The 16329-nt window shown below is 42.4% G+C and overlaps 1 protein-coding gene across 3 annotated transcripts in view; it reads left to right on the top strand.

Moving 5' to 3' along the window:
• The first annotated feature begins 7523 nt into the window (after window positions 1-7523).
• CDK8 (cyclin dependent kinase 8) overlaps window positions 7524-16329 on the top strand; it is a 68941-nt gene continuing 60135 nt past the window's right edge. For all 3 annotated transcript variants that reach the window (XM_058018659.1, XM_058018658.1, XM_058018657.1), the window contains exon 1: window positions 7524-7669. In XM_058018659.1, coding sequence (XP_057874642.1) covers window positions 7542-7669 — 128 coding nt within the window. In that variant the 5' untranslated portion in view covers window positions 7524-7541. The remainder of the gene's footprint in view (window positions 7670-16329) is intronic.

Genomic DNA, 16329 nt, shown 5'->3' with positions numbered 1-16329 from the left:
CTCTTAGCAGAAGACACGAACTTCTTCCCGCCTCGAAGGCGCTGTTAGGATTCGGAGGAAGAAGTTGAGGATGACCAGACAGAATCCTGTGTTTGAATGGAATTTATGCATCATGTATGGAGTGTATGAATATGCAATAGGCTGTTGCTTTTAAGGGGTAATCCTTTGTTACCGTGGATCCTTTTTTGGGCTCGTGCTGCCCAGAAAAAGGTACCCGGACCCTCCGTAACTCTTTGTCCCTATTGTCTCATATTGTCCTAATTCAAATTGTCCAAATTATTTTTACTCTAATTGTATTACTATTTTTATAACCATTTTATTACTATTAAACTTTTAAAATTTTAAACACAAGTGATTGGTGTTTTTCACACTAGTTTACATTCCTGTTCTTCCATTAGGTGGTTTCCATGGGACAAACTGACAACTGGGACAGATTCTTAACGCCAAGGCCAGATTAGGAACTACTCTTTGCTCACTGCATTCGGAAAATGGCAGCCTCTTTGTTTTTCATGTGCCTTGCCACAGTATAAATACTTAGTATGCTATCGTGATTCACCTTGCCTAAAACAATTAAAATATGTCCTTCCTGAAGATCAAATTTATTTTCATAATAAAAGTCAGAGTATATATACTATATATATATATATATACACTAAATATATATACATACATATATGTATAACTTTATATCTATATATATATATATAGTTATGGTTTTTTAATGTTTTCCTCTCACAGTCTGCTTTTACTAATCATTGCTCTACAGTCAAACACAACATCTTCTCTGGTATCAAACCCACATACAGACTCTTCATCCAGAAGGAAGTTATGATTTAGATGGGTAAATAAACACATATTTCCATACCAAAACTTTATACTGAAATAGTTTATTTTCCACTAGCCCATTCTCCAGCACAGAATTTGGTCTCCATGTCCTGTTCATAGTGATGTTTCACAACAGCACACTATAACTAAGTAAGGTACTTGTTCATTTTATGTTGTGTTGTTAATACAAAATGACGAGAGTAGATCTTAGAATATTGTTGCACTGTAGCAGTGCTGTCCTCAGTGACTCTCTCTTTGCAGCTATAATAAAAATAGCCTCTGGAGGGCAGCAAACCTCAGGCAATTACTAAGTTTTGAAATAAAGAATTTGAGAACATGGATTTAATTTGATTGCTCTGTCTTTTAGGCTCTTTAGAAAGTACGTCTATTCTCAGCATCCAGGGTTCCAACATTCAATGTGTATAGTGTGTCAGAAGGATGGGGCCAGGCTCTTTTTGGTGGTGCGGAGCAATACGACAAAGGTCAATGGGCCCTTTGAAACTGATGCACAGGACATTCCACCAGAACATGAGGAAGAACTTTTTTACTGTGCAGAGGACTGAGCAGTGGGACAGGCTGCTGAGAGGGGTTTTGGAGTCTCCTTCCCTGGAGATATTCAAAAAGTTGTCTGGACACAACCCTGGTTAACGTGTTCTAAGGGACCCTGCTTGAGCTGGGAACTTGGACCGGATGACCATTGTGGTTCCTTTCAACCTGACCCATTCTGTGATCCTGTGAACAAAGAAAATTGATTACCAGGGCGTGACTACTTCCCTTTACATGGCTCTTGTTTGCCTGTGCGTGGAATACGATGCCCAGTTTGGGGGTCTCCAGTAGAACAATCCTGACATGGAAAATCCCTGATGAATTGGAGTGAGTTCTGCTGAGTGCACGAAGATGGTCATGGAGCTGGGGCACTCACCATGTGAGAGAGGCTGTGGGCTCTAGGACTTCTTCCAGCTGGAATAATGGGAGCCTGTCAATACTGACAAGGAACTCACTGAAAAGACAGAGGCAGGATTTGTATTGAGAGGAGGACAGAAAAATTCACCTGGAGGTCCAGAGAGGCTAAGGAATGTCCCTCCATAAAGGATTGAGTGGAAAAACCCTCGAGCAACCTGAATTTAAGAGTTGCCTGCTCTGAGCAGGATATTGTCCTAGATATCATCCAGAGTCCTTTCCAACCTTAACATTTCTATGATTATATGAAAAAAATATAAAGTTATATTTAATTTCAGGGTTTATTTCCTCTCATGCAGGGCTTTTCTCAGTAACAAAAGTGACCATGAGTTCATGGCCTGAATTTTCAAGGTTTGCAGAGGCAGAATCAGAGAATCACTTAGTTTGGAGAAGACTTTTAAAATCCAGTCCAAACCATTAACCTAGAATTACCCCACTAAACCATGTCCCCAAGTGCCACATCTGCATGTCTTTTAAATAGTTCCAGGGATGGTGACAACTGAATCTCTGTCAGGAGCATAACATAGGCTGATTGTTACCGTAGGTGGTCCCAAGTCTGGCAAACAGATGTTTCACTGAATGCAAGCACAACTCTCCTATACAGCACCTGGGTCCAAAGGACTGATGTATGTTTGTTAGTAGCTTTCACTCCAGCCAGAATCTAGAATGCTTTGTTAAATCAGTTTTATAGTATAATATAGTTGAGTGGAAAAAAGCCCAACACATTTCTTTACAGAGGAAACTGTTTGTAGAATCAGCATTTTAGCTATCTTTATTAAATAAACTGCTTTTTTAAGTGCTGCCACTACTCAGCTCACTCATCTGCACATAAAAATTGCAAAGTTTCTGAAAAATACTCAGACTGTGCAAGTATGACAGTTTTTCTTTGCATACAGAAAAGGAAAAAGTGCCACCACATTATTGTCGTGCCTTCAGCCTTCCCTGGACTAAACAAAAAATGGAAGATGTATAGCACTTAGCAGGACTGCACTTTTTCAGTCAATACCAAGCTGGGAACACTTCAGTCACCACTAAAGAATGTCTCTATGGGGATATGGGAAAATTTTAGCAGGTAGCTATATCTTCATGAAAAGCTTTCTGAAAAGCAAAAGTATGCTCAAATTAGGCAAATTAATAAGTGGAATGAGCAGACACTCTAATGGCATGGGGAGACTGTTGTAGGTTATCTACTTATAAAATACACAGATGAGAAAGCAAAAATATTAAAGTTTACTTTTCTTTATTTTTATTCTATTTTTGAAGACTACAAAATAAAAAGCAAGTAGCTCATTGTACACTTCCCAGCTGTAAGCTTTGCTTCACAATCTTTGACTCTAGCACTAACAGCATGGCCACAAGCATGCAAACCCAAGCATGCAAACAATTGGGGTAGATTGTTTTTCTGTTGTAATCTTAAGTAATCTTAATTGCACGTTTAGAGTGGTTTGTTCCATGTACCCCCTTCAGTTTCCTCAAGGGTTTTGCCCTGAAGTTGTTCACTATTATTTTCTCACCTAATTTTATGTCACTCCCTGTGTCAATCTCTTGGCACTCTTGGCATGGGTCAGGGCCAGGAGGTGGGGGCTGGCCGGAGGATCACCAAGAGACTGCCCGTGTCAACCTCTCCCAAAACCAGCTTTGCTCACAGTATTGATGCTCCCATGTCGTAGTTGAGATGGTCACAATATAAAGCAACACTCCATTTTCAAAAGGCTTCAAAGTATGCATGCTTTTTATCCATTCTTACAAAACATAAGTTTACACTTTAGGCATTGGTCAGGAAAGACAAAGTGCTTATTGAAATAGACAGTTGCAGATTTCTCTTATTTGTCCTTCTCTCTTTCTTGGTTTCTATGTCAATGACCTTGGTAGGAAATTCTTTCAGGGATAAACATGGATTCTCTTATCAAAATTCTCACAAAATTTTGGCTCACAGAAGTCGCTGTAAAACTTCTTCCACACACCCATACCCCAGGTGACAGCATTTACTTATTGTCACAATCCAGCCTGTTCCCAGACAATCCAGGCTTTTGCCTGAAAGACAATTCCCTGAAATACATTCAGAAATGTTTAATGGTGCCAGCATTCCTTGACTACTGTCCTCTCCGGTCACAGCTCGCTTTGATAACTGTCTCCAACCCACTGCACATTACCAGTGCTAACATAGTAACAGTGGCTTTCCTGTGGAGAACTTGGACATCCTTCACATGTGTAGTGATGCCAGACCAAAAAATGTCAAAAGCCTGTGTGTTCTGGGCACATTAGGATTTACACAAACTCAGAACAGAAGGATATGCTAAAGCAAACCATGAATGTTGTTAGAGGAAAAAAGAGAAAGAGGAAAGCTCAAAGAATCCAACTTCAGCAGGATATGTTAAGCATATATTTTTAAACTGAGTCCTGAGAGAGCATGAGAGAAGGGAATAGAAAACAGGCAGTAAGAGATAAGAAATCCTCTCAATTGAAAGGGCCACTGTGAGGATGGAGACCTGAGAGTCAAGAATACCAGATCCTCATTGTGTCTGTGTCTGTCTTTTGAAGACCAGACCACAAATTAAACTTTTCCTTGAAATTATATTACACTGTGACAGGTTTTTAAAATTAAGCACAGAAAGCATGCATCTTTCCATGAAAGAGAGTTGAAAGTTGACCTTGATATGTCAATATTTATTTTTCATTATAAAAAGAGCCAAAATGTGCTTTCTGTTTCAAATATCTCTTGAGTTGAGGACCATATGTCTGAACTGGTAAAATCAAACAGTGGTTTCAATGCAAATACCTGAAGTGAAAACAGAATGAAGGTGCAGCAGGTTTACAGCTACACTCATTCTGGAAGGCATACAATTCAAATGGTATGTAAAACTAAGGAAAGAAACATTCAAGCAAACTTGTAAATATTCTTAGAACAGGACCAACAATCTGGAAAAGAAGATATCTTGGTTGTGGTTTTGATTTCTCAGAGTTTGTCAAAGTATGGAATTCTTTCCAAATGTTTTATGCAAATGTGAAACATAGCACAGGTCGTCAGAAAATGAATCTGGATTGTCTGTTCTTGTGTTCCTTCATGATCTCTTTCCTTTCTAAGCAGACATTGTTTGTATTCCACACCCTGCAATGTTGCAGCTCGGGCTGGACTAATCCCAGCCATTAATTACCATGCAGTAACTGGATCCATGTGGAGGAGTTTGGATGTTCATTGCCTCCCCAAAAAAGTAATTAATAACACAAAGAAGAGTACAAAGTTACAGAAGTGTGGTTATTGCTACCTTCCCTGCTGATAGGACTGAGGGTAGTGAGTTCGCCAGAGGGGTTTGGCCATGCAAGCTTGGTCCCTTCCTGTCCCTGAAAGTCCCCAAAGCCAAGCAGTCCCTGAAAGCAGAGATGGGGCTGAGATGGATGAACTTTGTGAAGTGGATGGCATCTTCCAGATTGTTTGATCTCTGCTGGGCTGCCCTGACCTGTTTCTGTTTGGTTGGTATAGTGAAGTGCTGGGCAACATTCTAAAATTTAGTTGAGTTGCTGGGCAAATAAAGTGTAATTTTGCTGCTTCTCTCAATTGCACTTATTTTTTGTAACACATGCCTAATTGCTTTATTCAACATACATAATATCCCTAACAACTACATAGCAACACGCTGAAAGTCCAACTGTGGGCATCTGACATGAGTCTGATTGAGTGATGCCAGCCTGGGAAGCAGGCACAATCCCCAATTTTCAGTGCTAATGTGTAAATGAAAATTAAGACTTATAATTGAAAATTGAAATGATTTTAGATGATTCCAGAATGTTGTTGTTTCTTTCAGGAGCCCTCACGTTCTTTGATATGTCTAAGATTTGAGTGCCTACTTATTTACTCAATGTGCTGCGTTCTTGACATGAAATGTGAAGCATGCATGCATGACTATTAAAAATGCCAAAAGCTGGGCTGTAAGTAGAGATTGCTGTAGCTTTAGTTTAGTTCCAAGCTGCCTGTTCTACAAAATTACCGGCTGACTTTGTGTTGGGTGGGTGACTGGCTCTGTCAGCCAAGGAGGGGCATTGGGAAATGCCCAGTTACTGGTCACACACAAGGGCCTTGCTAAACACAAGGGTTTTTGTATTACATCCCTATAGTAAAATGCAGGGCAACCCTGACGAAGGGAGGAAATGACAATGAGGACTCCGTGCATATCAGAAGGCTAATTAATTACTTTATTATACTATATTATTCTGTGCTATATTACACTATATTACATTATATCTAAACTGAATCTGCACAATGACTCAACTCCACTCAACTGCCCAGAACCTCGTGACTGTCTGCTGACCAACAGCCTGCACACGCGCTTGGCCCTGATAACCAAGGAAACAAAACACCAAAACTTTGGGTAAACAATCTCCATATTGCATTCTATTTTTGCACAAACACAGGCACAGCAAATGAGATAAGAATTACTTCTTCTTTCTCTGAGGTTCCTTGCTGCGATTCCCAGAAAATATTCTTGGGAAGCTGTGCCTTGCTTTTCTCTGTGAAGAGAAATGCGGCCACACATCCTGACGACTGGTCTCAGCAGCCACACAGAGCAGGTTTGTCGGCGCTGTGATGTCCATCTGTGTCTCGAGTGCTGTGAGCAGCCTGGGACACCACAATACAAGAAAGACATTAAGCTATTAGAAAGTGTCCAAAGCAAGGCAACCAAGATGGGGAAGGAGCGGCTGAGACCATTTGGTCTGTTCAGCCTGGAGCAGAAGAGACTGAGGGGAGACCTCATTGCAGTCAGCAGCTTCCTCATGGAGGGAGAAAGGGGAGCAGGCACTGATCTCTGCTCTGTGGTGCCAGTGACAGGACCAGAGGGAATGGCCTGAAGTTGTGTCAGGGAGGTTTAGGTTGGATATTAGAAATAGGTTCTTCACCCAGAGGGTGGTTGGGCACCAGCACAGGCTCCCCAGGGAAACAGTCACAGCACCAGCCTGACAGAGCTCAAGAAGTGCTTGGACAGCTCTCCCAGGTCCATGGTGTGGCTCTTGGGGATGGTGCTGTGCAGGGCCAGGAGCTGGACTCGATGAACCTAATGGATCCCTTCCAACTCAAAAAAATTCTGTGATTCTCTGATTTTGTCCATGTTCATAGTTACGGAATTGTCTTAATTATAGCGATGCTAAGTGATGCTCAGAGGAGCAGGGACCTCTGCCCTCGCCAGCCTGGATCGAGCCGGGGACCAGGATATTCACGGTAGCCGAGGCCCCGGGAAGGGACCGAGCGCGGGTGGCGGTGGCTGCTGATGGTGGGCCCCGTGCCCCTCGTGCCCTGCCCACGAACTACAGCTCCCGGCATGCAGCGCGGCCCGGCCTCCCTCCCTCCGCCTATACTACACCTCCCAGCGTGCGGCTGCAAGGCACGCCGGGACGGCCCCTTCCACGTGGTGCGCTGCCCGCGGCCGGGGAGGTGCCCGCGGTTTGCGACGTCCGGTTGCGGCAGCGCGCGCGGGCGCGGCCCCGAGAGCCCGCCCGGGGACCGGCGGCGGAGCTGCTCCTAGCGCGGGGAAGGGAGGGACGGAGGGAGGGAGCGCCGGGGGCTGGGGCTCGGGCTCGGGCTCGGAGCGAAGGGAGCAGCCCCGCCGCTGGATGTTCCGCGGGGCGGCGCGGGGGCCTCCTCCTCCTCCTCCTTCTTCTCCTCCTCCTCCTGCTGCTGCTGCTGCTGCCGCCGCCGCCCGGTGTGTGCGGCGGGGCGGGGCGCGGCTGCCGGGGGCGGCGGCGGATCGCGGCGGGCGCCCAAGATGGACTATGACTTCAAGGTGAAGCTGACCGGGGAGCGCGAGCGGGTGGAGGACCTCTTCGAGTACGAGGGCTGCAAGGTGGGCAGGGGCACCTACGGGCACGTCTACAAAGCCAAGCGCAAGGACGGGTGAGTGAGCGAGCGAGCGGCTCCCCCCGGGACCCCCGGCCCGCCCGCGCCCTCCTTCCCCCGGCGCCTCCTGCCCCGCAGGCTCGTGTGCCTCCCCCCGCTCCCCCCGGTAGTGCCGTCCTTTCTCCGGCCCTGCCGGATCCCCGGCCGGCCGGCGCCCGGCTCCCCCCGGGTCACTGCGAGCCCCTCAGCGCTGTGCCGGAGTCGCGTTTCGGTAGCGGGTGGGCTTGGAGAAACAAATTTTGCTCCCGAGGAAAACCGTTCCCTTAATGGAGTCTCGTTATGAGTAAATTAGTGGCCGCTTATACCGTTCAGCCTGATCATCGGCTCATAGAACTGGGTTTTTTTGTTGTTGTTTTTAACAATGCCTTTTTTTTTTTTTTTTTTTATATGATTTATTACTTGTAGTCACCATTTTGGGTCGTCTTGCTGGCTGCTTCAGAAGCCAAAGTCTGCTCGTGCATTTGGGGCTTCGGAATGCTTTAAACCACCTTTTGTGTATGAGCAGTTCTTGTTCTAGACCTGAGTAAATTAATTTCTTGGCATAAACGTTTTGAAGAAAGACCGAATGAAACTGTCATTTAGGTTTCCCTCTCCCGTGACATGGCATCACTTGCTGAAGAGCGGAACAATAGGAAGTAGGGAGCAGGAGAAACGGGAGAGGCACGGGTTGTTCCTGTAGCAGGTTCTAAATTTTGAATTGCGTCTAATCTTTCTCTTAAAGTCTCACCGCAGTGGTGCTCTGTATGCTGTCATTCTAATAAGGTGCACTTCAAAAGTCTGGCTATCATTTTTACATTGAATAAATAAACTTTGAAAGCAGACAGTGGTCAGTCATGGCCAAAATACGATCTGGTTGTGTTTACATAAGCTTTTGATTCTAGAAGGAAATGCTCTGGCTGTTACCTGGAGAACAGCTGTAATGAAAATGGTTGCACCTTGTCTCATCTCTGTATTAAACATGCTGATATTAATTGCAGCACAGTTACTTCAGCCTGAATTTCGTTTGATGGTAGGAGTCAGGTAACTACTTTTTTTGCAGAACTTTTATATTTGAATCCTTCCAACTGTCCGTAGGAAAAAATCTTATCTTGCCCAAATTCTTTCTATTCTGGGAGGGCAAGAGGAAAAAAAAAAAACAAACCAGTTGTAAGTGTGATAAGCTGTTGCCTCAAGTCTCCTTATATGCAGGCACAAATGCTGCTGATATACCCAGCCCTGGTTTCTCTGACCATACAGAGATCTGTAATATGAAAAATAAGTCGAGGTACTGAAAGATAGGGCTACATTTCTGATGTTTGTGTCAGGCAGCTTTGCAGCTGTTCAGCGTGTTGGACTGCAGCAGCGTGTCGGGAATTCAGCATGTCGAACTGCTGAAGCAGTTTTGGTGAAATTACCGGTCTGCTTGATGTTGTTTGGGAGAGAATGTTTGAAAATGCTGCTGTTTTGAGAAATTACGGCCAAAAATGGAATTGTTTGCTTTAAAAATGGATAGTTGCTCGAGCGTGGTTTTACAGTAATATGCATATGTTTTTAAATTTTCACTTTTGATGAGGGGGGAAATCAAGGTATAGAATTTGCTTGAAGTTTGGGGAAAAAAAAAGGAAAAGATAAGCGATGTATATTATCTCCTTTTTCCTTTGCTTTGTTGCTCATTTAGTGCCTTGTTTCCCATCCCCTTCCGTAATACTTCCCATTTGCCTTTCTGATTTCTGAAAACTTTTTCTTTTAAATATCCTGTGTAACTGTCCTTGGACAGTCACTAAAATATGTAAACTAGAAGCATCCATAGATGGTTTTGCAGCTTGCAGTGCATTTGTACATGTGTGATCTTAAATTACAAGAGTGGAATTAGGCTTGAAGTTGAGGGTTTTGTTTACATCCTTTTATCCAGAGGGAATTAGTTAAATCAAAGAAGCAAATAATAACATTTAGTAATAACATTTAATGTTCCTGAAGCTGTAGTAATGGATGGATGTTACATCCAGTGATGGGGAGTTCCTGCAACAGAGTTCAGTATTTGTTTATTTGTACATACATATATTCAAAACATACTCTTGCATTGTTTTAGTAATGGTAAGTAATGATGGATCAATAATTTTTCAGTTGTTTCCAGAGTCTATACAGCTCAAACTTTATTTTTTATCATTCCCTTGAGTTTACAAGCATTCTTTAAACTTTGCTACATGATTCTAATTCTTAAATTAAAGTAGCACAAATCTTCTAAGATATGCATGGTAATTTTTGTAGTACTTTGAAGAGTGGTATGCAGGACTGCAAATACTTTGTTAACAGTACTGGTTCAGCTTTTTCTTAAATGACATCTTCTACTACGATGACTAAGAGATAGAAGGCTCACAAAAAAGAACTAAATTTTAGTAATTAAGTTTGTGCAAATGTTTCTTCTAAGGCTCCTGGTGATAAAACCCAGTTCTAGAATACTAGCAGCAGTCTCTGTAGTACAGCTGCACCTCCTTTTTTTTTAGTTTTTATTTTACTGCTTTACAGGTTTTACAGCTGCCTCTGAGGAGCAGTAAGGCAGTTGAAAACTAGATAGCAGCTGTGTATCCTAGTCCTAGGAAGTTAATTGCATCACTGGAACTACACAGGAGTATTTCCTGACAGTCTTTCAGGAATCTTGATGGAGTGAGAATCCTTCTAATGAAGGAGAGGTGTCCTGTGGTATGTGGTGTCCAAATAGGAGTGTAAGCAGGGTTTCTGTCATGCCTTGCTCCAAGAAGAAAGCCGGTGCAGCCCTGCAGTGCCCTTTGCCACAAGATGAGGCTTGGGGTCTTTACTGGTCCATCTCAGAGGATCACCAGGTACAGCTTCATGGACATTTCTCACATATTACTTGCCAAACTTGACCTAACTGAACCCAAATCAGCTGAGTGACAATGTCAGGCATCATAATTGGGCTCTATCTGATGCACCGCCTGCAGCAAAATGGTATTCTGGAGTTTTTATTTTAATCTCTCCTATTTTAAGTTTGTGGTCTGTCTAGGTGGTTTAATCTTCCTGGCTTTTTATTGGATGGTGGTGTCTTTTTCATCAGTGCAGTACCTGCAGTGGGCTCTAAAACCTGCTTAGAGCAAAATCTGTGAATTGATGGGGTTTATTTTTATAGCAGAAAGATGTACAAAGAAGCATTTGACTCTAATGGGGTTTATTTTTGTAGCAGGAAGGTCTACAACAAGACATTTGACTCTAATGGTGTGCACTGGGAAGGGAATGCAGGCATGGCGAGCATCAGTCTTCAGATGAAGGAACTGTTGCTCATCTCTAGTGTTTGTAGGATAGTTTACCTTTTTTTTTTTTGGTCCAGAAAATGTCAGTTACTTCCTGCATAAAATTTGCCTTATGTGCCATTTGGGTGCTCCCTCAGGAACACTGCTCAACCCAGCTGTTAAATCTACCTATTTGACTTATGCAGGACTTGTAAAATAAGCCAGCAGTTTTTGTTTTGTGAACTGGCATACAGATCTCCTGTTTTTACTTTTTTTTCTCTGCAGCTCCTTGGGAGCTGAGTGCCAGTCACGGGCAGACTGAGGTGGCAGGACCCTGGGGTGTCTGGTGCAAGCCTGGCTGCCCGGCTTGTGCAGCACAGGAGGTACAGCCTGTCCTGGGGCTGGCACCTTGTGCTGCGAGCGAGTTCCCAGGCTTACTGGGATTGGTCTTGCACTGCTTTCTTGGCTCTCCTCTCCCTTTTTATGGTACAGCTATAGTCAGAAATCTGAGAGAGAAGGCTCTTCTGTGGAGGAGGGCTGACTGTTTCAGTGGCAGTTTGGAGGGTTTCCAAATAATCATTTTTCCTGTTTATTGGATGTGGTTTGGATGAGAATAAGAAACTACTGAATGTCCCTGTTAGGCAGTATCTAACTTTTTAATTACAACAGCAAAAAAATTATGTAACTGAGGGTCTTGAACTGTAGAAATGTTCCCTGGTGCTTTATTGAAAGCTTTCCTAATCTCTTGGGAAGAGACTTGAGTGGTGAGACCGAAGGTGGGAAACCAACACTAAGCAAACTGGTGCTGTCCTAGTTGTTGTCAGGAACTGTGAGAAGTGGTGTTGGTCCCAAACACAAGTGGAATTGGACTTTTTTTTTTTTTTTTTTGTAATTTCAGCACTTAGAGTTCTGTGTTGCAAGTATTGCTGTACGTGGGGGAGTAGATTGTTTAATTTGAACCTACTGACACATTGTAATTGGCATTATGAGAATGCATCTTGTGTGCTTCAAGCAGTCAAATCTAATCTACTTTTTTTCTCCCCTTGAGGGTTTGTCTAAGTTGTAAAAGAAATAGAATGGTGGAAATCTAGTTGATGTCCAGTATGTTATTGGGTTGCATAATCTCTAATGTGACATTAGTTTCTACCTACCAATTAAAGGATATTGCAAGAATTTTGATTGTCTCTCAGAAACTCTTGTATAAAGAGAAACTGAAGGGATGAGGAATATTTATCTTGGAAGATAGAGAAGACAGAACTGTTTAAGTTAGATAAAATAATGAATGGTTTGGGTAATGTGCAAGATTCTTGTGCTATTCTTGTTTCACAGCATTTGAAGATGGATGACCTGGAATGTTTTTGGAAAACATAAAATATTTTAATGCAATGTAGATAACTGCATAACCTGTTGTTGAAGGGAAATGATAAGAGCATAGTGTCCGTTCTGTAATGTCAAAACCAGTCACTTCTGACTGTTGTAACTGTAGAAGTTCAGATGCTTGCTTAGAGATAAGGCCAAGCTCTGTAATGGATGCAGAAGAACTGCTTTTGCTTGCTTCAGGAATTTTGAGTTTTGGTGATGTTTGTTTTTTTTTAACACTAAAGTACTTTCTGGCCCTTCATAGGGTGGTTAGCAGATGAGTTCCAGTTTGTCTGTGTTTGTGAGTGTGTGTTGATTGAGTTGTATTGGATAAGTAATCACTTACTTTGTCAAGTTCTAAATCAACATGTCAGATTAAGTCTTTTTCTGACTTAGAGATGGGGCAGGTGAGAAGCATTTTAAAAACTTTTATTCTATTTTTAGTGTCATGTGAAGGATGAGACAATACAGATGCTACAATTTTCACTATTACAATTAGAAGCTGTTTTCTAATTATAATATGTTATAAACATTTCTTGGCTTTGGGAATTTTCTACACATTAATTTACCATATTACCTAGAATTTGGGAGTGCCACAAGTAATGAGTTAAAATTTTACTTGGTGAGAAGTGAAACAGTGGGGCTGGACTTGAAGCATCATGATTAATTCTGTATGGAGCCTTTACAGGAATTATGTCATGAACTTCATGCTATTAGTTTTCACTATAAATTTCCAGACAACTCTTGTCTTCTCTCAGTGGTGATTTTGTTGTTGTTGTTTTTGGCTGAATGTTTGTGTGTTGATTTCAACTGTTTTGACCCGAAGCAGTTGGTGGAGATTGCACGCAGGTGGTGAGAACCGCAGAGCTGGCATGCAAGCCTTTGGCTTCTGACTCCTGTCAACAGTGGTGTGGAATTTCTAAATGCCACAAACTTTATTTATGTATGTAATATGTGGTATTCTCTTCTTAAAATATATGCCCCGAGTCTCTTTTGGATCCTTCACCATAGTAGTTACAAAGTTCCTAATTAAACTGTATCTACATAATGAGGTAGGCATGCCATATTGCATAAAGTCTTGTGCTCTTACATTTTTCTGGTCAACCACTCTTTTAACTGTCTTCCATCTTCTTCCTTCCCTTCTCACCTGGTTACATGGCTGGAGGCTTCATAGGTTTTTAAGATTGTGTGGTTGAGAGAGTCCTGCTGTGGCCTTTGGACCTTATTTGGTGTGATCTTTTGTTATCTTGTCACAGATGTGTTGATTTATTTTCATGCCCTGCAGCAAAGGTGAGTTGGTGTTTCATTCCTACCCGAAGCTTATGACAGGTACAGAGAAGAGGCTATGAAAGTAGTGTTGCAAAACAAGAAAGAAAAACAGCAGAGGTCTGTCTCCATGTAGTTTGATTCTGGATTTATAAATTACAGTAATATGTGTGAATAGTGGGGGCATGGAGTGGCTATCGCGTGTACGCGATGTCCCATTAGAGAGTAGGGGTTCGTTTTTGAGGGTGCTGATTGTACAGGAGGCTGTGTTGTCACAGAACAGTGCTGCTGATAAAAGGCTTGCTTTTCTTTCTGTAGCCTTCAACTGTAAAGCAGCCTTGAGTTTAGAGTAGAGAAGTCTGTGTTTTGTGAGTGGATGGGAATAAAGTTTCAGTGTCAGGCTTTATCCCCCCCGGTGCTGAACTCTCATGCTTCTCTCCCCCCACTGTCCCACATCTTTTCTTTGTGAGCTTGGCAAGTAATGGTGCATGTTACTGCTACGTGCGGGCTGATAACCATTCAGGAGGGTTTTGTGTTCTGGCTGGCTAGCCTGCTGTTCTCTCTTGTCTCCTCCAAGGCTCAGCAAATGGTTTCTGAGACCTTGTCAAGCCCCATAATAGCACATTTGGGATTACAGCCCTAGCTTTATTCATAGTTACAATTTTTTGTTTGGCTACTTGTGAATGAATTGCTAACTTCTGTGTGTTGAGGCTTCCCATTTGAGAGATAGCTGCTTGAGTTTTGAAATCACTAGATGATCTTTAAGGTTCCTTCCAACCCAGACCATTCTGTGATTTTATGAATAAATATATTGAATTTTATACAGAAGCATACAAAGTCGTTAGTAGATTATATAGGAAGGGTGCTGGATAGACCATTTAATATTCTGTTGTGTTTTTGGTTTTTTTTTTTAGTGGAGAATTCTACTAATGTTGCCCTGTTGCACGGGTTTTTTGCATATCCTAGTGAAAGTCTGACTTAATCATAGGAGCATTTGGATGCCAAAGAGGGCTTGTAAGATTGTGTGACACTCAAGCAAAAAGATACTGCTGTTCAGAAAACAGTTTCTATTCAACAGCTTCTTAACAACCTTGAGTGTTAAGTGGTAGTATGGCAAAGCATATTGTGCAATCAGTTTAGAATTTGCAGGAAAAGAACTGTATAAGCCATGATTAAAGCTGCAGATACTTTTTAAAGGACAAAATGTTCGAGAGAGCATAATGATTTTTCTCAACTACAGATGCTAGCCTAAACATCAAAAATTAAAATTATCCTTGAAAAAATGCACGTTTTGTGAGCAGGCAAGAACACAACTAAAGGTCACTGAAACAATCTGCCTGTTTTTCTGGGAAAGCTCTGCTGTGTGCTTGTAACACCTTGCATACAAGATGTTGACATTTGAATAAAGGACACTTGAGAGTTGCTCTAAAAATGAAGACTCAATTCATTACTGTCTGTGTGAAAAATAAGTGCAGCTGAGAACTTGAAATACAAAAGGATCTGAATTGCAGAAAACTCTTGATTCGACTTTGTAATTCTGGCCAAGATACGCTTTCTGTGAGAAGCATAGCCTTACCCTGTGAGTGGGGAGCCCTAACTTCAGAGGTACTTCCAATTACGATTTGCATTCAGATAACTGGATAATCCCACAATGAAGCCTTGGAAAATCAGGTTTCATCAAGTGTGTTTTCTCACAGAACCTCTAAGCAAGGTATGAAGCTTAATCAGAGCAACTAGAGCAAGCTTTACCTGGGGGGAACTTGAAGACACCAAGGCAGCAAACTTGTCCCTGACTGTAATTTGAATCTTATCTAACTTTTTGTTCTTGAACAGCTTGGCTTTCAAAATCTCTCGTTTCTTTTTGGATGAACATCAATCCTATTTAAGCAGGGTCGAACAAAACAACCCCTTGCAATTAAATGTGCTAAGAGTGCCATTCGCTGTTATGTTAGTTCCATTGTGTAAAAGCCCAACTGGAAGCTTATGTGACTCTGCCAGATAAGTGTCAGATACCAAAAGACGTTTAAAAAAGACCAGCTATTGCAACACGGAAAGGTCTGTGGGTGGAGTGTAAGGGTGGGGGAACAATATCATTAGGACTGCATTTACATCTGCCTGACTTGTTTGCCTGTGCTGTGTTGGATCAGTGAGGGTGCGAAGCAGAGAATGCAGCAATGAACGGCTTGTTAGCTTCATTGCATGCAGGTGGCTGCTTTTGGGCAGTGAGGAATGCCAAGACAAAACTTGATGGTAATGAGTAGTTGCTTAGTGAAACAGGTAGGGCACATACAGAGGGGGGATCAACTTGGGAGCTGGCCTACAGTAGGGTGAGAGATGGAAACCAATACTACCGAGGACTGTCTGTGATAAACATGGGTTGTTCTTTGCTCTTGGCATATGCCGAATCTGTACAGGGTTAAAAAAAAACCTGCTTGAAGTACCACTTCAGTTAAAAAAGAAAATATGAGGGGTGGTGGGAGGAGATGGTCTCTCTAAGCTAAAAGAGAGCCAAGATGGTGAAGTGTTGCAGGCTGCCTGGGAACAGTTTTTGAAGCTTTGCTGGGCTCTCAGTGACTGAGGGTGAGTAGGTACTCTAAACCCATCAATTAAAAAAATGTGACATGCTCAAATAGTAGAATAAAGAAGCCCTTGGGAGTGAGGATATGTTCTTTGAAAAATTAAGTCTTCTCTGAAGGATGAATAAAGAAATAGAAGCAAAGTGAATGTAGACATTATGAAAGAACTTAAAGGATTAGCAGGGAAGACAGTGATTGAGGGATCTGTCTCAGGTGCAGACAGTTGTCAAGG

The sequence above is a fragment of the Melospiza georgiana genome, chromosome 2 (genome assembly GCF_028018845.1).
Source record: "Melospiza georgiana isolate bMelGeo1 chromosome 2, bMelGeo1.pri, whole genome shotgun sequence".
NCBI lineage: Eukaryota > Metazoa > Chordata > Aves > Passeriformes > Passerellidae > Melospiza > Melospiza georgiana.
The sequence above is the reverse complement of the archived record's forward strand: the minus strand, read 5'-3'. Positions and strand labels throughout refer to the sequence as shown.